Source organism: Mesoplodon mirus, assembly GCF_964341445.2.
Source record: "Mesoplodon mirus genome assembly, chromosome: 15".
NCBI classification, from domain to species: domain Eukaryota; kingdom Metazoa; phylum Chordata; class Mammalia; order Artiodactyla; family Ziphiidae; genus Mesoplodon; species Mesoplodon mirus.
Genome location: NC_138991.1, coordinates 34,742,284 through 34,762,427, shown reverse-complemented (window position 1 = coordinate 34,762,427; position 20,144 = coordinate 34,742,284). Strand labels below are relative to the sequence as shown.

The window sequence follows — 20,144 nt, the reverse complement described above, 5'->3', positions numbered from 1 at the left end:
AAGGCATGATCTGAGAAATCCGAGTCAGGGCCGCAGGTCCTGAGACCAGACCCAGCCCGGCAGGACCCCGCTCCATACCAGCTTGGACTGACTGGGCGCCGGGCACCATTCTCTGGGGCTCATGTTTGTATGTGAACATTAGTTTTGGGTGTCATCCTCACCTACATACACACAGACACACACACACACACAGACACACACACACAGACACACACACACACACTACAAAATCCCAATATAAAAAAATCATGGAATGGGAAAATCCAAACGGGACACAGTTGTATTACAATTTTATTTTCATTTAACAAGAGGATGGATACGTTTCTTTAATGAACATTTGTTAAGCAGCTTAATGTGCCCAGGCTCTGGGATGAGGACACTGTGGTCCTGCCTTTGAGGTGTTCATGAGTGGGTGGAAAGAGTCAGCCCCGAAATCAGACCGTCTTGGTGTCACATGGTTGGACCCACATGGGTGATGGATGCCCCCCACCCCGGCGTTCTCTCCTAGTGCTGCCCTGACAAGGCCCTCCCCCTCCCTTCCGGGTCCACCCCCCACTCCTCTCACACCCCCTAACTCCCCCCAACCCCTCACCCCCCACCTCTCCCCACCGCCACCCACCCCCACCCCCGGGCAGCTTTGCTCCTACAGCCATCCTCTGCCCGCCTTCACCAGCCGCCTCCCCTCTCTCCCAGGTCATTGCTGGCAGTTTACAAACATGCTCCTGTATCTCCTATCTTAAAAAACAAACAAAAAAAAACACCTCCCTGGACCTCTTACTCCCTTCCAGCTACCAAGCCCCATTTAAAAAAAAAATTTTATTGGAGTATAGTTGCTTTACTATATCGTGTTAGTTTCTACTCTATAGCAAAGTGAATCAGCAATACGTATACATATATCCCCTCTTTCCCATTTCTTCTTTTTTTAGTATTTATTTATTTGGCTGCGTTGCATCTTAGTTGTGGCACGCAAGATCTTCGTTGCCACGTGTGGGCTCTTCCTTGAGGCATGCAGGATCTTTTTTTTTTTTTTTTAGTTGCAGCATGAGGAATCTTTTAGTTGTGGCATGTGGGGTCTTCAGTTGCAGCATATGGGTTCCAGTTCCCTGACCAGGGATCGAACCCAGGGCCCCTGCACTGGGAGTGCGGAGTCCTAGCCACTGGACCACAAGGGCAGTCCCCCAAGCCCCATTTCTTGCTTCCTTCACAGCAAAACTTCTTGAAAGAGTTTTCTATCCTTTGGATCTTCATTTCCTCACCTCTCATTTTTCTCCTCCACCCACGTCATCTCAGCCTCCATCCTCACCACTCCCCAAAACTGCAGTTGCCAGGTCCCCAGTGACTCCACATTGCCAAATCCAATGGTCACTCCTCAGCCCTCATCCCGTCGGCCACCCAGAAGCATTGAAAGACTCACACTCTCCCTCCCAAAAGTCTCATCCCAGAACACTGGGTTTTCTCGATGCTCCTTCTGACCTGGCTGCTTCTTCTCATCTCCTTAGCCCTAGCTCAGAGGCTGGGGTACCCAGACTGTTCTGGAATCAGCACCTCTTCTCCATCTATTCATCCCCAAGTTCACATCCAGTCCCATAGCTTTAAATACCATCAAAATGCTTATGATTCTCAACCATCAAGTTTCCCCAATTCTAACATGCACATACTGTTACACTTTAACATCTCTGACATTGGGATTCATGTAACAGTTGATGGTGCACTATAGCTTAATTAGCAACATTCTTAATGATCATAAGATAATGCACTTCTTCCAAACTAATGGCATCTGAGAATCCATGAAATTCAATATGGCCCCAGGGTCTCCTGGAACTCCAAACTTTTCAGGTCGACCTCTTGCTTGATACCCCTCTTCCCATGGATGCCCCATAGGCATCTCACACTTCACTTGGCCAAAGCAGAGCTGTTGTTTTCCACTTCCTAGGGGTGACCTCCTGTCAGTGTCCCCAACTCAATGAATGGCATGCCCAGCCAACCAGCCACTCACACCAAAAATTTAGGGTTATCCCAAAGTGCTCCCGCCCATAAGTAATCAGACATTTCTGTCATCTCAGTTTCCAGAACACCTCCTGAATCCACTCACTTCTCTCCACTTCCCCAGCTATCACCCACCATCATCTTGAGCCTGTGTCCATTTTTCCCTCGGCAGCCAGTGATCTTTTTGAAAGCTAAATCAGCCGATCTCAGGAACCTCCAAAAAGTAGAGAAAAAATAAACAGAAAGCAAGCACAAGGAAAGACATAGTATACATAAGAGCAGGAATCAATGAAATTGAAAAGAGAAAAACAATAGAGAAAAATCAATGAAACCAAAAGCTGGTTCTCCGAAAAGATTTTTTAAAAAATGATAAACCTCTAGCAAGACTGACAAAGAAAAAAGGAGAGAAGACACAAATGATCAATATCAGGAATGACATTGGGAAGATCATGATACACATAAATTTAACAACTTAGAGGAAAGGGACCAATTCATCAAAAAACACAAATTACCCCAGCTCACTCAATATGAAATAGATCATTTGAATAGCCCTATAACTATTAAGGAAATTGAATTTGTAGCTGAAAAACTCTCCCTAAAGAAATCTCCAGACCCAGATGTTCACTGGAGAATTCTACCAAATGTTTAAGAAGAATTAATACCAATTCTATATAATCTCTTCCAGAATATAAAAGAGGAGGGAGCACTTCCTAACTTATTTTATGAGACCTTGATACCAACGTCAGACAAAGACAGTACAAAACCAGAAAACTACAGACCAATATCCATCATGAATATAGACACAAAAATCCTTAACAAAATATTAGCAAACAGAATTCAGTATTACATTGAAAAAATTATATACCATGGCCAAGTGGAGTTTATTCCAGGAATGCAATGTTGGTTCAATATTGCAAAGTTAGTCAATGTAATCACCATATTCACAAGCTAAAGAAATCACATGACCATGTTAATCAATGCAAAAAAAATTTTTGGACCAAATTCAGTGCCCATGATAAAAACTCCGAGAAAAATAATAATAGAATTTACTCAACTTGATAAAGAACATGTACAAAAACTTTACAGTTAACATTATAGTTGATGGTGAAATGCTTTCCCCCTATAACTGGGAACAAAGCATTCTCTCCACTCATTTATAAGTTCTGGAAGTTCTAATCAGTGAAAGGTTGAGAAAAGGAAATAACAGACATACAGCTTGGAAAGGAGGAATCAAGACTGTCTCTATTTACAGATGACTTGATTGTCTTTGGAGAAAATCTCAAGGAATATACCCCAAAACTCCCAGAACTAATACATGGATTCAGCAAGGTCATAGGATCCAAGATAAATATACAAAAATCAACTGTGTTTCTATATACTAGCAATGAACTCATGGACATCAAAATCAAAAATACAATTTTACCAACTGTATCAAAAAACCTATTTACAATCACTTCAAAAAAAAAAAGAATAGAACTTGTATGCCAAAAACTATAAGAAATCAATGAAGAAAGATGAAAGAAATTAAAAAATATCTAAATAAATGAAAAAAATATCTAAATATATGAAATCCATAGTTCTGGATTGGAAGAGTCAATGTAATAAAGATACCAATTTTCCCCAAGTGGATATACAGGTTTAATGCAATTCCTGTTAAAATCTCATGAAGATTTTTGGTAAATATAGACAAAATTAGTCTAAAGTTTATATGAAAAGACATAGGAACTATAGTAGCTAAAACAATTTCAAAAGAGATGAATAAAGTGGGAAAAATCAGTCTACCCGATTCCAAGACTTGCATAGCTACAGCAATCGAGACTGTGTGATACTGGCAGAACTACAGACACACATGTCAATGGAACAGAAAAGATAACTTAGAAAGAGACCAACACAATTGTGCCCAAATGATTTTTGACAAACATGCAAAAGCAATTCAGTGAAGGAAGGATGTTTTCAACAAATGGTACTGGTGTAGCTGGGATATCCATAGACCAATAAAATGAACCTCTCCCTAAATCACACACCTCATGCAAAAACCAACCCAACATGGATCACGGACTTATGTGTCAAATATAAAACTTAAAATTTTTAGAAAAAAAAAATAGGAGAAAATGGTCTTAGACTTGACACCAAAAGCATGATTCATAAAATGAAAAACTGATCCATTGGACTTCGTTGAAATTAAAAACCTTTACTCTGCAAAAGAGTGTTAGAAGATGAAAAGGCAAGCCACAGAGTGGGAGAAAATATTTGCAAACCACGTATCTGACAATGGGCTAGTATCTAGAATATATAAAGACATCTCAAACCTCCACAGTAAAAAAGAAAAAAATCCAATTAGAAAATGGGCAAGAGACATGAAGAGACATTTCACAAAAGAAGATATCTGGATGACAAATAAGCACATGAAAAGATGTTCAACATTATTAGCCCCTAGGGAAATGCAAATTAAAACCACAATTAAACAGACTACACAGAATGGCTAAAATAAAATATTGTGACAACACCAAATGCTGGCAGGGATGCATGAAACTGGATCACTCAGACTTTGCTGGTGGGAATGTAAAATGGTACAGCCACTCTGGAAACAGTTTGGCAGTTTCTTTAAAAACTAAACATGCAAGTACCATATGACCCAACAATTACACTACTGGGCATTTACCCAAAGAAATAAAAACTGATGTTCACACAAAAACTTGAATGTACTTGAATGTTTATAGCAGCTTTATTCAATATAGCCCCAAACTGGAAACGACCCAGTTGTTTTTAAATGTCTTTTAACAGACACATGGTTAAACTAACTGTGGCACATCCATACTACAGAATACTACTCAGCTATAAAAAGGAAGGAATTCTTGACACACCCAACAGCCTGGATGAATCTCCAGAGAATTATGAATAAAAAGACCCATTCCTGAAAAGTTATATACTGTATGATTCCATTCTTGAAATGACAAAATTATAGAAATGGAGAACAGATTAGTGGTAATGGTGGTTTCCAGGGGCTGGAGGGAAGGGAGAATGGGGAGTTATTGTTTAATGCGCATAGAGTTTCAGTTTTACAAGATGCAAAGAATTATGGAGATGGATGGTGGTGACGGCTGCACAACAGTATAGACGTACTTAATACTGCTGAACTGTACACTTAAAAATAGTTAAGATGGTGGGACTTCCCTGGCAGCCCAGTGGTTAAGACTCCACGCTTCCACTACAGGGAGCACGGGTTCGATCCCTGATTGGGGAACTAAGATCCCGCATGCCATGTGGTGTGGCCAAAAGAAAAAAAAATGGTTAAGATGGCAAATTTTGATTTATGTGTATTTTAACACAATTAAATTATGTCTTACAACTGCTTATGAATTTACAGTGACCTTGAAATAAAAAGTTTAATTATTTTAAAAACCTAAATCAAGACATTTATCATCAGTACTTAAAACCTTCAGTGACGTCCCAGTACTCTTACAATAAATTCCAAACTGAAGCTTGTTGAGATCAGTCTCTGCCTCTGTATCCTCCTAACCTGCTCTGGACACAGACCTTTCTCTGTTCCTTCGGGACCTCACGGCCTCAGGGCCTTTGCACCAACTATCTCCACCCCATCTTCACACGGAGGCTCTTTCTCACCATTCATGACTCAGCATCAACGTCATCTCTTCAAAGAATCTCTCTCCCATGTCCTCTAAAGTAGCCCGGATTTATACTCAGTCATTACCCTATTTTAATTTCCTGAACTCATTAGGAGGGAATATTTTTTTCTTGTTTTTATATTTACGTGAATAGAAACTCCATCAGAGAGAGGATTTGGTCTTATTCACCATCATATTCCCCCCCGGGCACAAAGTAGGCCCTTAATAAATATTTGTTGAGACGCTTGAGTGGATGAACAAACACAAAGAGGCCTATGTGGAGCCCCTGGGGGGAGTGGGTGGGGGCACAGGGAGGGATTGGGGACACATGCCAGTCCTCTAGTGCATTCCAAATCGGCTTCAGTGTGCCCAGATTCTGTTACACTCATGTTTTCATAACCACACCCTCCCTTCCCCCACCTGCACAATTTTGTCATAAAAATGTCATCGGGGTGTAATGAGATAATGTGCTGACTTCATAGCGCTCGGCAAAGAGAGGCGCCACCAAGGATTATGGTCCCGCTGATCCCCAAATCTAATTCTGCAGAATTGCAGAAACGCCTTCTCCCTGTGGTGGCCCCAGCCCAGCCTTCACACGGAGCAGGACGGGCAGCAGGAGGGTGCTGGTGCAGGTGCCCCAACCACTCGGCAGCAAACCAGCTCTGTGTCCCCTCATGAGTCACTTGGTATTTATACCTCTTCTCTGGGAGTCGTAGCCAACGTATCAAGAGCATATCACCAGCAAGACACTGGCCGACACACGCCGTCGCCCCAGCACTGAATTTCCCCAATAACTTCATACAACGCATCATTTTTACAAATGAAACAAGTGAGACCTTGATCCCCACCCCTTCTCTTCCTACCCTCAGCTCCATCCCACACTTGGTGTGTGGACCCAGCCTGCACGTCCCAGCTCCATCCATGCGCCTCACTCCCACAAATAGCCACCCCTCACCCTCCTCTTAAGGCTTGGGGTGCACCCACCACAGGCACCGTCCCCCAGATTCAAGGAAGAGGCCAGGGCAGGCCTGGAAGCCACTCAGGGCTGTTTAGCCAGGTATCCAGAGAATGGTCTAGAAGCGGGGCATAGGATCCAGATGGACACATCCCCCTGGCCTCATGGACTCTTTGCCCCATGAGGATGGGCACGGCTGAAGGAGGGCCAGAGTGGCCTCCTTAAAGGGTCCCCTCTGCCTGGGTAGAAGGGCCCTAGGACCCAGGCACTCTGTTCTGCGGGGTAGGGGAGGGGGTGCAGGTAGGCCCCCATCATGCCTGAGTCCGGCTCCATCTCCTACGGCTCCGCAGATGGTAGAGCATGGCCAGCCTGCTCCTCCGAGAAAACCCGGAGCTCTGAGCCAGCAGGACACTCCCCAGGCACACATGTGATGGGTAGAGGGCTTCTCACGCAGCTCCTGCTCCTTTCTGCCTCCTCCCTCCTGCTTTGGGCTCTCGCTGCCCAAGGTGCTCCCATCAGAGGAGAAAGCAGTCCCTCAGCCAGTTGTCTTGGCAGGAGGAGTGAGGAGATAATTCTATTTAACTGAAGGCTCCTGGACTAGATGCTGCAGAATTGAAGGGAAGGACCAGCTAAGCCCCAACTCCTCAGCTGAGTGCATTGGGCCTGTGGTCCCCCCACCCCTGCTTCATGTGCCCCCCCATCTGTCATCACCCAGCCCCATGCAGGGGTCTGGAGCCCCTGAGCCCCTTCCATCGTGGCCACCAGCTGTTCTGTTTCTTTGCTGTGAGGCCCTGCCTCAGCTCAGATGTCACCTCGTCCCAGGAGCCTTCCCAAGCCCCCTGTCAGGATGAAGTGCCTGGCTTACCTTGGACCCCAGCCACCATTCAAACCATCCTTCCTCGCTCTTGGAGAGTCATGCCTTTGAAGAGAGACAGATAGTCATGGGCTCTCTTTTTCGGCCAGGGCCTGGCATGCAGCCGGCCTCCAGGTAAACATGAATGAATGAATGAATGAGTGAACAAACAAGACATTCCAGGCCTCCTGGGAAGGGATATCCGGGGACAGGGGTTTTCCGAGCACCCCAAATCATGTTACCTATTTCTAGGCAAAGCTAAGCGCACCTCTAGGAAAGGGAGGAGGCCATTGCCTGGACTCCAAGGAGGGGACGCCCATGGACAGCCGTGTCCAGGTGACTGGGCAGGCCCACCAGCATCCAGTTATTAAGTTCGACTCCAGATCGAGCTCACGGTGAGTGAATGGAGTCGGGGGAGAGGGATGGACTAGGATCCGGGCCCAGACTCAGCACCCAAATTGGGGAGAAGGGGGGAGGAGGCCAGCAAACAGCCAGGGATGAAGACAGGGCTCCTGACTGGACCACAGGCTCCAGACACACAGGTCAGAGAGCATCCCCTCCCCTCCCCAGGCGGTGCCCTATCACATGCCACCCAGAGCCCCTCGGATCTCACTTCCTGGCCCCACCCACCGACCAGCCCTTCCCACCAGCAGGCTCACTGCCCGAGACAACAGCCAGGTTAAACCCGACATTCCAGCCCTTCTCTACCGGGGCTCAGACCGCTCTCCTGACAACTAGGCTGGGGCCCCATGTCCTCCCTTTTGGTCACACCGTCACAGCCACACGAGGGAATTGGGATGGAGCCCCGCTTCCAAACACGGCCAGAAGAAGACAGGACGTTTAGGGTTCTACAAGCTTCCTTGTCATGTTTATTCTTTTCTGGTCGGACTGCCCACAATTCTACACAGGACCTGGTGAAGCCTGGTCCAGGAGTCTTCAGTTAAAGAAGAATTCCCCTGAGGTGTGTCACACCTCTGGTGAAGGGATCCAGCTGAGGGAAACCCAGCCAGTGGGGGAGTGGGGGACAGGAAGCAGAAAGGAGGGGGATGTGGGCAAAACTTTACCAAGTTCGTGATAACCTTCTCCAGGCAGACACAAAACACCCAGAGGATCCCAAGGTGAACGGCAGACACCCCCTGCCCTCGAGGGACAGACTCCAGCAAGAGGAGAGCTGGCCAGGCAGGCAATTAACTAAAACAAGTCCAGCTGTGCTCTAGGAGAGGCCAAATAAGATTCTGGGGGAATATAACTGAAGGACTTATCACTTCTGCCTGGGAGGGTGCAGCTGGACCTCCAAGGCAAAGAAGGAATTCACTGGCCAACGGAAAATAACAGTTAACAAACAACTGTCATTAGCACGTCCCAAAACACATCACGCACACAGCACAAACTAGCACTTTCTCTCCTGGAATCCTAACAACCGCCCTACAAGACAGGCATTGTCTCCGTTTTAGAAATAAGGCTCAGAGAGGGCAAGTAACTTGCTCAAAGTCACACAGCTGGTCTTTTTGATTCTGAAGCCCACCTTACTGTATACCCCCCAACCCCCATAACAGGCTATAAGGATGGCAAGAAGGCGTGAGATGCATAGAACAAAGTAAACAAAATGCCACAGATAGAAAGAGAGTGCAGGTGAATTATTCCCAGGACCAAAAGGAAAACTCCTCCAAGAGTCAGAAATGAAGAAGGAAATAAGGGAGGAGAAAAGCAGTGGGGGGAGCCTGGGTGTCTTTAGTATGCGATGGTGAGAACAGCCTCTTCCTCTTCCAGTGAAATGTGGACAAATATCTGTTCAAACACTATCACATCATCTTAGATGACACATTTGGGGGACATTGTGCACAAGCTAAACTATATCAGCCCCAATCAAAACATTCACGGGGATCTTGACAAATTTGCACCAGCTCTCATGAGAATGAGTCGCCCTCCCTCTTTCTCTTTCTTGTGTCGTCATGACCAGAAATCTAGATACTGATGTGACGTGATAAGGTGTTAGCAAAGGCTACTGCAGCAATTGGATTGTAATATATAAATGTATCAACTTGTACAACTCAAATTTACACAATGTTGTGTGTCAATTATGTCTCAATTTTTTAAAAAAAGAAAAAAGGTAAGAAATCTAGGATCTGTTCATGTCCTAGAGATCAAAGGGATGGTAAGATGGAGGATGAAATGGAGAATTGGGAGAGGCAATCTGCCACTGATCACGCCACAGTCATGCGCCATCTTGTTTTCTGTGCAAAATTCTGTGTGAACTCAAATAAAAGCATCCAAAATGTTTCCAGAAATGAAGGGAACAACGGATTGAAATATGGCAAGACACAGCTGAGTAGCCAGGATTATAAACAAGAGAATACAGCACAAGGTGGCTATGGGGGTTCAGCTGGGGTTTGCCACCCTAACCTCAGAATGAGAAATGCAAGCTCAGAGCACACCCAGGCCCAAACTACCTGCTGGGAGCTGCCTTGGAGTGGTTTTCCTGGGATCTGCTTCTTTATTTATTTTTTTAAATTTTATTGAAGTATAGTTGATTTACAATGTTGTGTTAATTTCTGCTGTATAGCAAAATGAATCAGTTATACATATATATATGTACTCTTTTTCATATTCTTCTCCATTATGGTTTGTCACAGGATATTGAATATAGTTCCCTGTGCTATACAGTAGGACCTTGTTGTTTATCCATCCTATACATAATAGTTTGCCTCTGCTAATCCCAAACTCCCATTCCTGCCCTCCCCTACTCCCCTTCCCCGTTGGCAACCACGAGTCTGTTCTCTCTATCTGTGAGTCTGTTTTTGTTCTTAGCTGAGCCATGGCCCGGCCTCAGGTTGCATTCCCAGAGCACTTCTTACAAGCCAGGGTCTGTGCAGGACTTTCCCCACTGAACTTCAAACCATCCTCCAACAACCTCTTAAGGAGCACTCTATCACTCCCATTTTAGAGGCAGGGAAACCCAGGCTGAGAGGACAAATCCGGGCCAATGAAACATCAGGGGAATCAGCTGAAGGTTCTGGAAAAGACAATCCTCTCTTATAGGAAAAAACGATGCCAAATCCCCTTTCCTCCTTTTTTGGGACACTGTTATATGAGACGTGATGCCTGGAGCTGCTGCCGCCCTTCTATAATCTTGGGGAACCATGTGGCAGACACACAGGGGCTGGCAGAGAGGAAGATAAAGGAGGCCGAGATCTTGAGCGTATCATCGGCCCAAACGGAAGCAGCTCTTCCAGATCGTTGTGAGATTAACAGGCTCCTGTTATCGAAGCCTCTTTCAGCAATGTCATCTATTGTTTTCAGCCCAAGGTATTGTGAGACACGGGAAAACATGCATAAGACACAGTCTCTGCCTCAAAGGGCTCCCAGGGACCTCCCAAGCTCCTCCCACCCTGAGGCTCTGCTCTGGGTAATCAGCCCAGCACACAGACTTTTGCAGCATGCAGACTCTTAAGAAAACTGTAAAAATATGCTTTAAAAAATGAGGCTAAGAAACAATAATCTCACTGAGACAGGGCTATACAGTCTGGAGCTTTGTCTTTATTTTTTGGCCACACCACGTGGCATGTGGGATCTTAGTTCCCAGACCAGGGATCGAACCCATGCTCCCTGCCCCTGCATTGGAAATGCGGAGTCTTAACCCCTGGACCACCAGGGCAGTCCCTGGAGCTCTTTCTTACCTCGGAAAACTCCCCTCACAGGATGCCCCAGCTCAGGAAAGCTCTCCCCGGGGGTCTGGGCCCCACTCAGTCTCCACACAGCACCAGGGACAGACATAACTGTGCACTTGTTACTGTGGTGCTCTGACTAGTGTTCCCCTCCCCAGGCCCACAGTCATCTCTCCAAGTCAGGAACTGGTCTGTGTTCTCACCCACACTCTTCTGGGAGCCTCGGGGCCTGTATACAGGAGGAGGTCTACAAATGTTCATTTGGGGTTAAAGGGAGCTGGGCCTTGAAACCTCAGGAGCATCCCAATGGGGCCTGCTCGATGGGCCAGCATCAAACCCAACCCAGTCCCTGTGACTCTCCTCGTGACCTTGAGCAAGTCATTTTGCCTCTCTGAGCCTCCATGTCCTCATCGCAAGTTTGCAGACCAGTTTAGAAGACAAGAACTTTGCTCCATAAAGATCTGTAGTCACAGCTCACCATCACGTACTGGCTGTGCACGATTTCAAAGTGTTCTGACAACTTTATCTCATTTCACCCTCCCGACATAGAACCATCAATTCGGTAAGGCTTTTTCAAGGCTTCTTGAGCCCCTGAACGCTAGGCACTGGGGGTACAGAAGGGAGTAAGACAGCCCCCACCCACCCCCAGCCCCCAGGCTAGAGGGCCAGGCAGACGATGACCAGGCTGACCACAGGATGAACACTGTGGGTCAGAGAGTGACAAATACTAAGAATAAGATTAAGCAGGATAGGCCTTCCCTGGTGGTGCGGTGGTTGAGAATCCGCCTGCCAATGCAGGGGACACGGGTTCGAGCCCTGGTCCGGGAAGATTCCCCCATGCCGTGGAGCCTGTGCTCTAGAGCCCGCATGCCACAACTACTGAGCCCGTGTGCCACAACTGCTGAGCTCACATGCCACGACTACTAGGCCCGTGCGCCTGGAGCCCGGGCTCTGCCACGGGAGAAGCTCCCGCAATGAGAGGCCCGTGCACCGCAACGAGGAGTGGCCCCCACTCGCCGCAACTAGGGGAAGCCCATGTGCAGCAACAAAGAGTCAACGCAGCTAAAAATAAATAAAATAAATAAATTTTAAAAAAAGATTAAGTGGGATAAAGGCTGGAGAATTATGGGGACTGAGGTAAGACAGACGCTGGAGCAGAGAACTGAATCACGTAAGGAGATCTAGCTTTTCCAGTTTCTCGGGGTGAAAGCAGTCGAGGCAAAAGGACAAGCAAATGTGAAGCTCCGAAAAGGGATGAAGCCTCCAGGCCAGCAAGGTCTGTGTGACCGGAGCCCAAGAAGCGAGGCAGCCCATGAAAGACCATGGGGTCAGGAAGAGAACAGGGTCCATGTCACATGAGACCTTGGTTGGCCGCAGAGAGAGGGGTGGACTTTTAGGTGAGATGGAAGCTTCTGGAAGATTTGGAGTAGGGTCGTGCCATGATCTGCCAGAAGGAACTGGAGGGGGATAGGAGGGACGTGGGGACACAAGTGAGGTGGCTGCTACAAAAACAATGCATCGTATGTGAAACCAGCAGAACTGGGACCTGAAAGCAGGATTCACGCGATACCCCAGGTCACCAGGGAGCACCACCCACCACCCTCCTGCCCAGCCAGCAGCCGGAGACCACAAAGGGGGTACACCGCAGTTCTAACTCAGATATGTGTTACTGGTGAGGAAGAAAAGTGGGGTAACCCCTCCTTCCTTAACAAATAATAACAGAAGTAGAAATGACAATTACATCAGAAATACAGAATTCCTTGAAAGAATGGGAATTAAGTTTTCCTTAACAAAGTTCCTGCTGGCTAAGTTTTGAAGGCAGAGGGAAGGCTCGTGACAAATGCACGTCTGCCCTGATTGAACATTCTGTTCTCAGCTCCTGATGCCAAGGAGAGGGAGAGGCCTCCCTGAAAGGCCTGTAAACACCGACCCCAAAGACAAGACCCTGACGCTTCTGAAACATTATTCCTGTAATTTCTTAGTCATAAAGCAAAGGGAAGTTGTGAAAATTAATGATCATTTAACATTTTTTCAGTTGAGGTCAGTAATTCAGTACTCAGCTCGTTTGGCTTTTCTTAAAGGTGCCTTATTGTATTTAGAAAATATAAAAACCTCAAGCTGTAATTTTGACATTAAGAAAGCCAGCCCACTGTTCCCTTCCTTCCAAGGTTTTTCAGTAAAGGGAATCCCGACAGTTCATTCTCTAAACCCCAATACAATACGATGGCACGTGTGTGTGTGCGCACATGCTTACGTGCTCTTTTTTGCTTCCATCTTGGGAGCTGACCGTGGGGTGCACCCAACACATGGGACTGTGGCTAAAGTCGAGGCATAAACTCTCCGTGTGCCTCAACTCCAAAGACAATATGAGTTTGCTGAAGTCAAATCCCATGTCTTGTAAAGAGCCACTTCCAAGCTTGGCTCCCCACTTGCAAAAAGCGAGACTGGTGGGGTTGGAACTGTGAGACAGGCATAGCCTTGCTTCTCAGTGGCCTGAATTCTGGGACCAACCAGCAGCTTCGCTGTTTGAAGGGCAGGGCAGCCACTCCAACACTGAGCAGGATCCACACTGTCAGGTCCACTTAGAGACCAGACTCCAAAGACCCTTCTCAGAAGATGCTCCCAGGATCAGGAGGTGGTGACCTGGTCATCTGACGCTCCCTGATGATGAGAAAGGCAGGAGGTTCTTGGAATTCGGCTCCTGGGAAATGAGGGAGGGAGGGGAAGGGGCAGTGTCTCTGAGCCCTCTGCTGAAAAGGAAAGGGGGTCAGCATCTTTTCTTCATTATGGATCCACTGGCCATCCCTCTAGCACAGCATTTAAAAGCAGTCCTTTAGGGACTTCCCTGATGGCACAGTGATTAACAATCCGCCTGCCAATGCAAGGGACACAGGTTCGATCCCTGGTCTAGGAACGATCCCACATGCCGTGGAGCAACTAACTCTGTGCGCCATCACTACTGAGCCTGTGTGCTTAGAGCCCGTGCTCCGCAACAAGAGAAGTCATTGCAATGAGAGGCCTGCACTCTGCAAGGAAAAGTAGCCCCCACTTGCCACAACTAGAGAGAGCCCGCACGTAGCAACAAAGACCCAACACTGCCAAAAATAAAATATAAATAAATAAATAATTTTAAAATAAAATAAAATAAAAGCAGTCCTTTGCCTTCAATTTTTTAATGGACATATCCATTTACTTAGCCATTCCTCCTGCAGGATGAGTATATAAAAACACTTGTGTACCATGCGGACCCCAAGTTAAGAACCTCTACTACTAAAAAATGATGAAAATAGAAAATCACTATTTGGCCAACACCATAATAATAATTATGGCAAGCAAGAATCACCAATGGATGCTAAAATTACTGGGTGAAAGTAGGATGAGGAACAGGACGTTTGTCTAGACTCAGATATCTCCCCACAAGATACTTATAAATGAAAAAGGGAGAAATAATTACACAACAGTGGAGAAACCTGGCAGACACCACCTTAATCAAGTGATCAAAGTTAACATCACCAGTATTGATTGATGTACCTCTTAAAATGATGCCCTGAGAAAGGTACAACATGCCTTTTACAGTCTCCTTGCCAAAAATGCATAACCTCCATCAAATAACTGGCCAGTACATTCACAAGTGTTAAGGTCGTGAAAGACAAAGTAAGACTAAGAAATGGCCCCAGATTAGAGGAGACTAAGGAGATATGACAACTTAAATGAAAAATGGGGGAAAAAAAACCCAGAAAAAGGATATTAGTGGGACAGTTGGTAAAATTTGAATAAGGTCTTAGTTTATAGTATTGCATTGCTGTTAATTTCTTGGCTTGGATAATTGTACTATGGTTATAGAAGATATTAATCTTTTTTTAAAGATTTTTTTTGATGTGGACCATTTTTAAAGTCTTTATTGAATTTGTTACAATATTGCTACTGTTTTATGTCCTGGTGTTTTGGCCACAAGGCATGTGGGATCTTAGCTCCCCAACCGGGGATCAAACCCGCACCCCCTGCATTGGAAGGCGAAGTCCTAACCACTGGACTGCCAGGGAAGTCCCAGAAGATATTAATCTTAGGGGTATGCTATAGACTCAATATTTGTGTCACCCCACTAAATTCATATGTTAAAACCTAATCCCCAGTGTAATGATATTTGGAGATGGGGACTTTGGGAGGTGATTAGGTCATGAGGGTGGAGCCCTCATGAATGGGATTAGTGCCCTTATAAAAGAGACCCCAGGGAACTCCCTCATCTCCTCTGCCATGTGAAGATACATTGAGAAGAGGGCTGTCTGTGAACCAAGAAAAGAGCTCTCTCCAGACAATGAATCTGCCAGCACCTTGATCTTGGACTTCTCAGCCTCCAGAACTGTGAGAAATAAATGTCTGTTGTTTAAGCCACCCAGTCTACGGTGGTTTGATATAGCAGCCCAAACGGACTAAGACAGGGAAGCTGGGTGAAAGGAAAAGTTATGCAGAAACTCTGTTTACTATTTTTTGCAACACTTATGTAAATCTAAAATTGTTCCCCCAAAAAAAGTTTGAAAAAAAAAAAAAAAAAAAACACTTGTAGGGACTTCCTTGGTGGTCCAGTGGTTAAGACTCCGCACTCCCAATGCAGGGGGTCCAGGTTCAATCCCTGGTCAGGGAACTAGATCCCAAATGCATGCTGCAACTGAGGAGCCCACAAGCTGCAACTAAGGAGCCTGTCTGCCGCAACTAAGAACCAGTGCAACCAAATAAATAAATAAATATTTTTTAAAAAACACTTGTAAAAGTATTAAAATATATATAATGATGCAATTGAAGCATGGTCTGGAATGGCTAAACTAGGAAACCACTTAAATATCCATCAATTGAGGACATGGGAAATAAATGATGATGCTTTTCTACAGTGGAATACTACACAGCTGTTAAAAATGAGGTGGCTCTATGGGAATATATTTCAAAATATTTTTCTGGGGGAAAAGCAAGTTGTAGAACAAAATAACATCATTTAGTATTTGTTTAAGAAAATACATTTATAATCAGGGACATAGAGAAGAGACTGGTGGTTGCCAAGGGTGGTGGGGAGGGGATTGGGAGCTTGGGATTAGCAGATACAAACTGGTATATATAGAATGGATAAACAACAAGGTCCTACTGTATAGCACAGGGAACTATATTCAATATCCTGTGATAAACCATAATGGAAAAGAATATGAAAAGAATGTATATATATGTATAACTGAGTCACTTTGCTGTACAGTAGTAATTAACACAACATTGTAATTCAACTATACTTCAATAAAACATAAATTAAAAAAAGAAAATATATTTACATATATACATATAAGTGGAGAAAAAAGTCTGGAATGACATATTAATAATAGGATTATGGAGGTGGCATTGGGAGAGGAAAGAATGCTCATTTTTTACCTATTCAGTTATTACCAAATGTTTGAACTTTTTCTGCAGTGAGTATGTATCACTATCTTCATAATAAAAACAAACAATGATAATTCTGGCCCAGGACCAGACTCTCTGCCACATTTGTGGGTCCCACTAATTCATGCTGCAGGCTGATTCTGGTGTCAGCTCCATGGTGAGCCCTATAGGGGACAGCACTGTGTGGGCACAGGCCCTGACTCATGGGCTCATTCTCCATCTCTGGTGATGAAAACATATCCAACTCATGATGACCCTCTGATGGTTAATTTTATGTGTCAACTTGGTTGAACGACACTATCCAGATATTTGGTCAAATGCAGATGGATGTTGCCATGAAAGTATTTCTTTTTTTTTTTTTTTTTTTTTTTTTTGCGGTACGCGGGCCTCTCACTGTTGTGGCCTCTCCCGCCGCGGAGCACAGGCTCCGGACGCGCAGGCCCAGCGGCCATGGCTCACGGGCCCAGCCGCTCCGCGGCACGTGGGATCCTCCCAGACCGGGGCACGAACCCATGTCCCCTGCATCGGCAGGCGGACTCCCAACCACTGCGCCACCAGCGAAGCCCTGAAAGTATTTCTTTAGATGAGATTAACATCAAGGCGGTAAACTTTGAGTAAAGAGATGACCCTCCATAATGTGGTGGGCCTCATCCAATCACGTGAAGGCTTTCAGAAAAAGACTGACTTCCCCTGAGGAAGAGTATATTCTGTCATCTGATTGCCTTCTGATTCCTTCTGAAACATCAGTTCTTCTCTGGGTCTCCGGCCCATTAGCCTATCCTGCAGCTTTTGGATGCGCCAACCTCTACCACCACATGAGCCAATTCCTTAAAAATCTCTCCATCTCCTATATATCTATCCAACACACACACACACACACACACACACACACACACACACACACACTTATTCTATTGGTTCTGTTTCTCTGGAGAACCTTGCCTAATAACAGACCTCATGCAGTAAGTCCTTTCAGTGGAGGGCACAAAGTGCTCTCTTAACACAGACGGGAAAGGGATTTGGAGATTGAGGAGGGTGGTCCCAGGCAGAGATGAGGAAGGGTCTTTGAGGCAGAAACGTGGGGCTGGAGAGGTGTGAGGGTGAGGGCGTAAGGGAAGCCAGTCCCTGGAGCTGGAGCAGGGCCTGGAAGGGGAGAGGACAATGAGGCACTGCAAGGTGGGGTCGCAGAGACCCAGAAAGTCTGGTCATTCATTCAGAGCTCTCCCTGTGAACGCCGAGGAGCTGCTGAGGGCTGGGAGAGGAAGGCACTGGAGAGAGGAGCAAGACTGTGAACGGGGCGGGGCGTGAGGTGGGCGGGGCTATGAGGGGGCAGGGCTTGAGGGGGCGGGCCTATGAGGGGGCGGGTCTTGAGAGGCGGGGCTTGTGGGGTCGTGTGTGAGGGGGCCTCACCTGGCCCTTCTGCTCATCAAATACCCACTGGATTGTGAGGACTCTTCTGTGTGGGAAGCATGTCCCTTTCATCTTTGCGCACGCACACCCCCCATGCCCCGTACACAGAAGGTGCTCCATAAATGCGTGTCCGACTCTGTTTCTGAGAGTCAACCCCCCTATCCCAGCAGCTGTGCGAGGGTTGGATTCATCCAAGGGAACAGAAAGGCAAGGCAGAGCTGGTCAGCCCCGCGGCCTTTACCTCACGAGGTTGGCGCAGGGCCCGGGCCACCGGCAGCTCTGGTACACGCGCTGGACCACTGTCTCTGAGCCGTTCTGCACCTGGCAGGACACCGTCCGTGTCACCGTGTGATGGCACCAGTGCCTGTGGGGAGAGCAACAGTCAGGTCAGTCCTGCCTGTTCCTGAGGTGCCGACTGTGGATCAGAAGGCCGTGTGGGCCGAGGAGGGGCCCCTCCACAAGCCTGAGGGACAGTGCTCCTGGGTAAGGGGCCCACTGAGACCCTGCGTACCGGTCTAAGGGGAAGGGAGAGTACCCACACCCCCTAGCCATCAAGCCCCAGCATCATTTCAGTCTTCAAACACTCCGTGCGAAATCAGTGATAAAGGCTGTCCCCCTGCCAGGAACTCCCACCCTGGAGGGGAAGACGGTCGGCGAGATGAAGAGAACACACGGGAACGCTGGGTCATAGGAACAGCCACAGGATGAGCACAGGCAACTATGGGAACCCAGCAGGGCCCCCAACCCAGGTCCTAAGAAAGGCCAATCAGCTGAGAACTGAAAGGTCAGAGTCAGCAGACCCAAAGTGTGGGGGCAATGAGGGGGGACAGTTCACAGAGGAGAGAGCAGGGTGAGCAAGGGCACGTTGGCGAGACGGACTGCAGCTGCCCAGGGACCAGCGTTCCACTAGGCGTGGCCTGAAGGCTGGAGGAAGGGGAGTAGCCAGGAGAAAGGAAGAGGCGGGGAACCTGCCAGAGGTGGGTCTTATGAACTGGTGGGGAGCCACTGAAGGACTGGGGGGTGGGCGCGGTGGGGAATGACTCAGATGGGTCTGATTTTAGAAAAGCCCCTCTGGTGCAGTGTGTAAGAGCTGAGGAGGCCTGAGCTGGGGCCTGCAGCAGGGAAGAGGGGACATGTGCAAACAATATGGTGATTGGATCAAGATGGCAGACACCTCCCCCTCCCATCTCCAGATCCTAGATATTGAAAATCTAAAAATAAGTCCCCACTGTGACATCAGCAAGATGGTGGGAGAGGAGGTCCCTTACTCAATACCCTTCAGTAACAATAATTTGGCAGCCATTCTCGAACAAAAATGCCTTTGTGGGAGCTTTGGGATTTTTGCAAACTATTTATCTGATAAGGATTGATATCCAAAATATATAAGGAACTCATAAAACTCAATAGCAAAAAAAATAGTAATAATAATCCAATAAAAATGGCCAAAAAATCTGAATAGACATTTTTCCAAAGAATACATATAGATGGCTGACAGGTATATGAAAAGGTGCTCAACATCACTAATCATCAGGGAAGTGCAAATCAAAATAAGATATCACCTCACACTTGTCAGGATGGTTATTATCAAAAAGACATGAGACAACAAGAGTTGTTGAAGGTGTGGAGAAAAGGGGACCCTGGTACAGTATTGGTAGGAATGTAAATTGGTGCAGTCATTATGGTAGGTTCCTCAAAAAATTAAAAATAGAACTACCATATGATCCAGGAATCTCAATTCTGGGTATCTATCCAAAGGAAACAAAATCAGTATCCCAAAGAGATATCTGCACCTCCACGTTCATTGCAGCACTATTCACAACAGCCAAGATGGAAACAACCTAAGTGTCCATCTACAGATAAATGGATAAAGAAAATGTAATGTATATGTACAATGGAATACAATTATTCAACCATAAAAAAGAAGGTAATCCTACCATTTGTGACAACATGGGTGAACCTAGAGGACATTGTGCTCAGTGAGTAAGTCAGACAAAGAAAGACAAATCTGTATGGTCTCACTTATAAGTGGAGTCTGAAAATGTCAAACTCACAGAACCAGAGAGTAGAATAGTGGTTGCCAGGGGAGGAGGAATGGGAGAGATGGGGAGATGTTGGTCAAAGGATACAAACTTCCAGTTATAAGATGAATAAGTTCTGGGGATCTAATGTACAGATTAGATCTGTATGTAGTGATTATAGTTCATAATACCATATTGTATACTTGAAATTTG

General features: G+C 46.3%; 1 protein-coding gene across 1 annotated transcript in view; it reads right to left on the bottom strand.

Annotated features, from left to right (window-relative positions):
* Positions 1–20,144, bottom strand: part of COL26A1 (collagen type XXVI alpha 1 chain) — a gene marked incomplete at its 5' end in the record, with an annotated part of 176,611 nt that overhangs the window by 113,726 nt on the left and 42,741 nt on the right. The window contains one exon of the mRNA XM_082645850.1: positions 18,155–18,277. Within this exon, the coding sequence (XP_082501976.1) occupies positions 18,155–18,277 (123 nt within the window). The remainder of the gene's footprint in view (positions 1–18,154; positions 18,278–20,144) is intronic.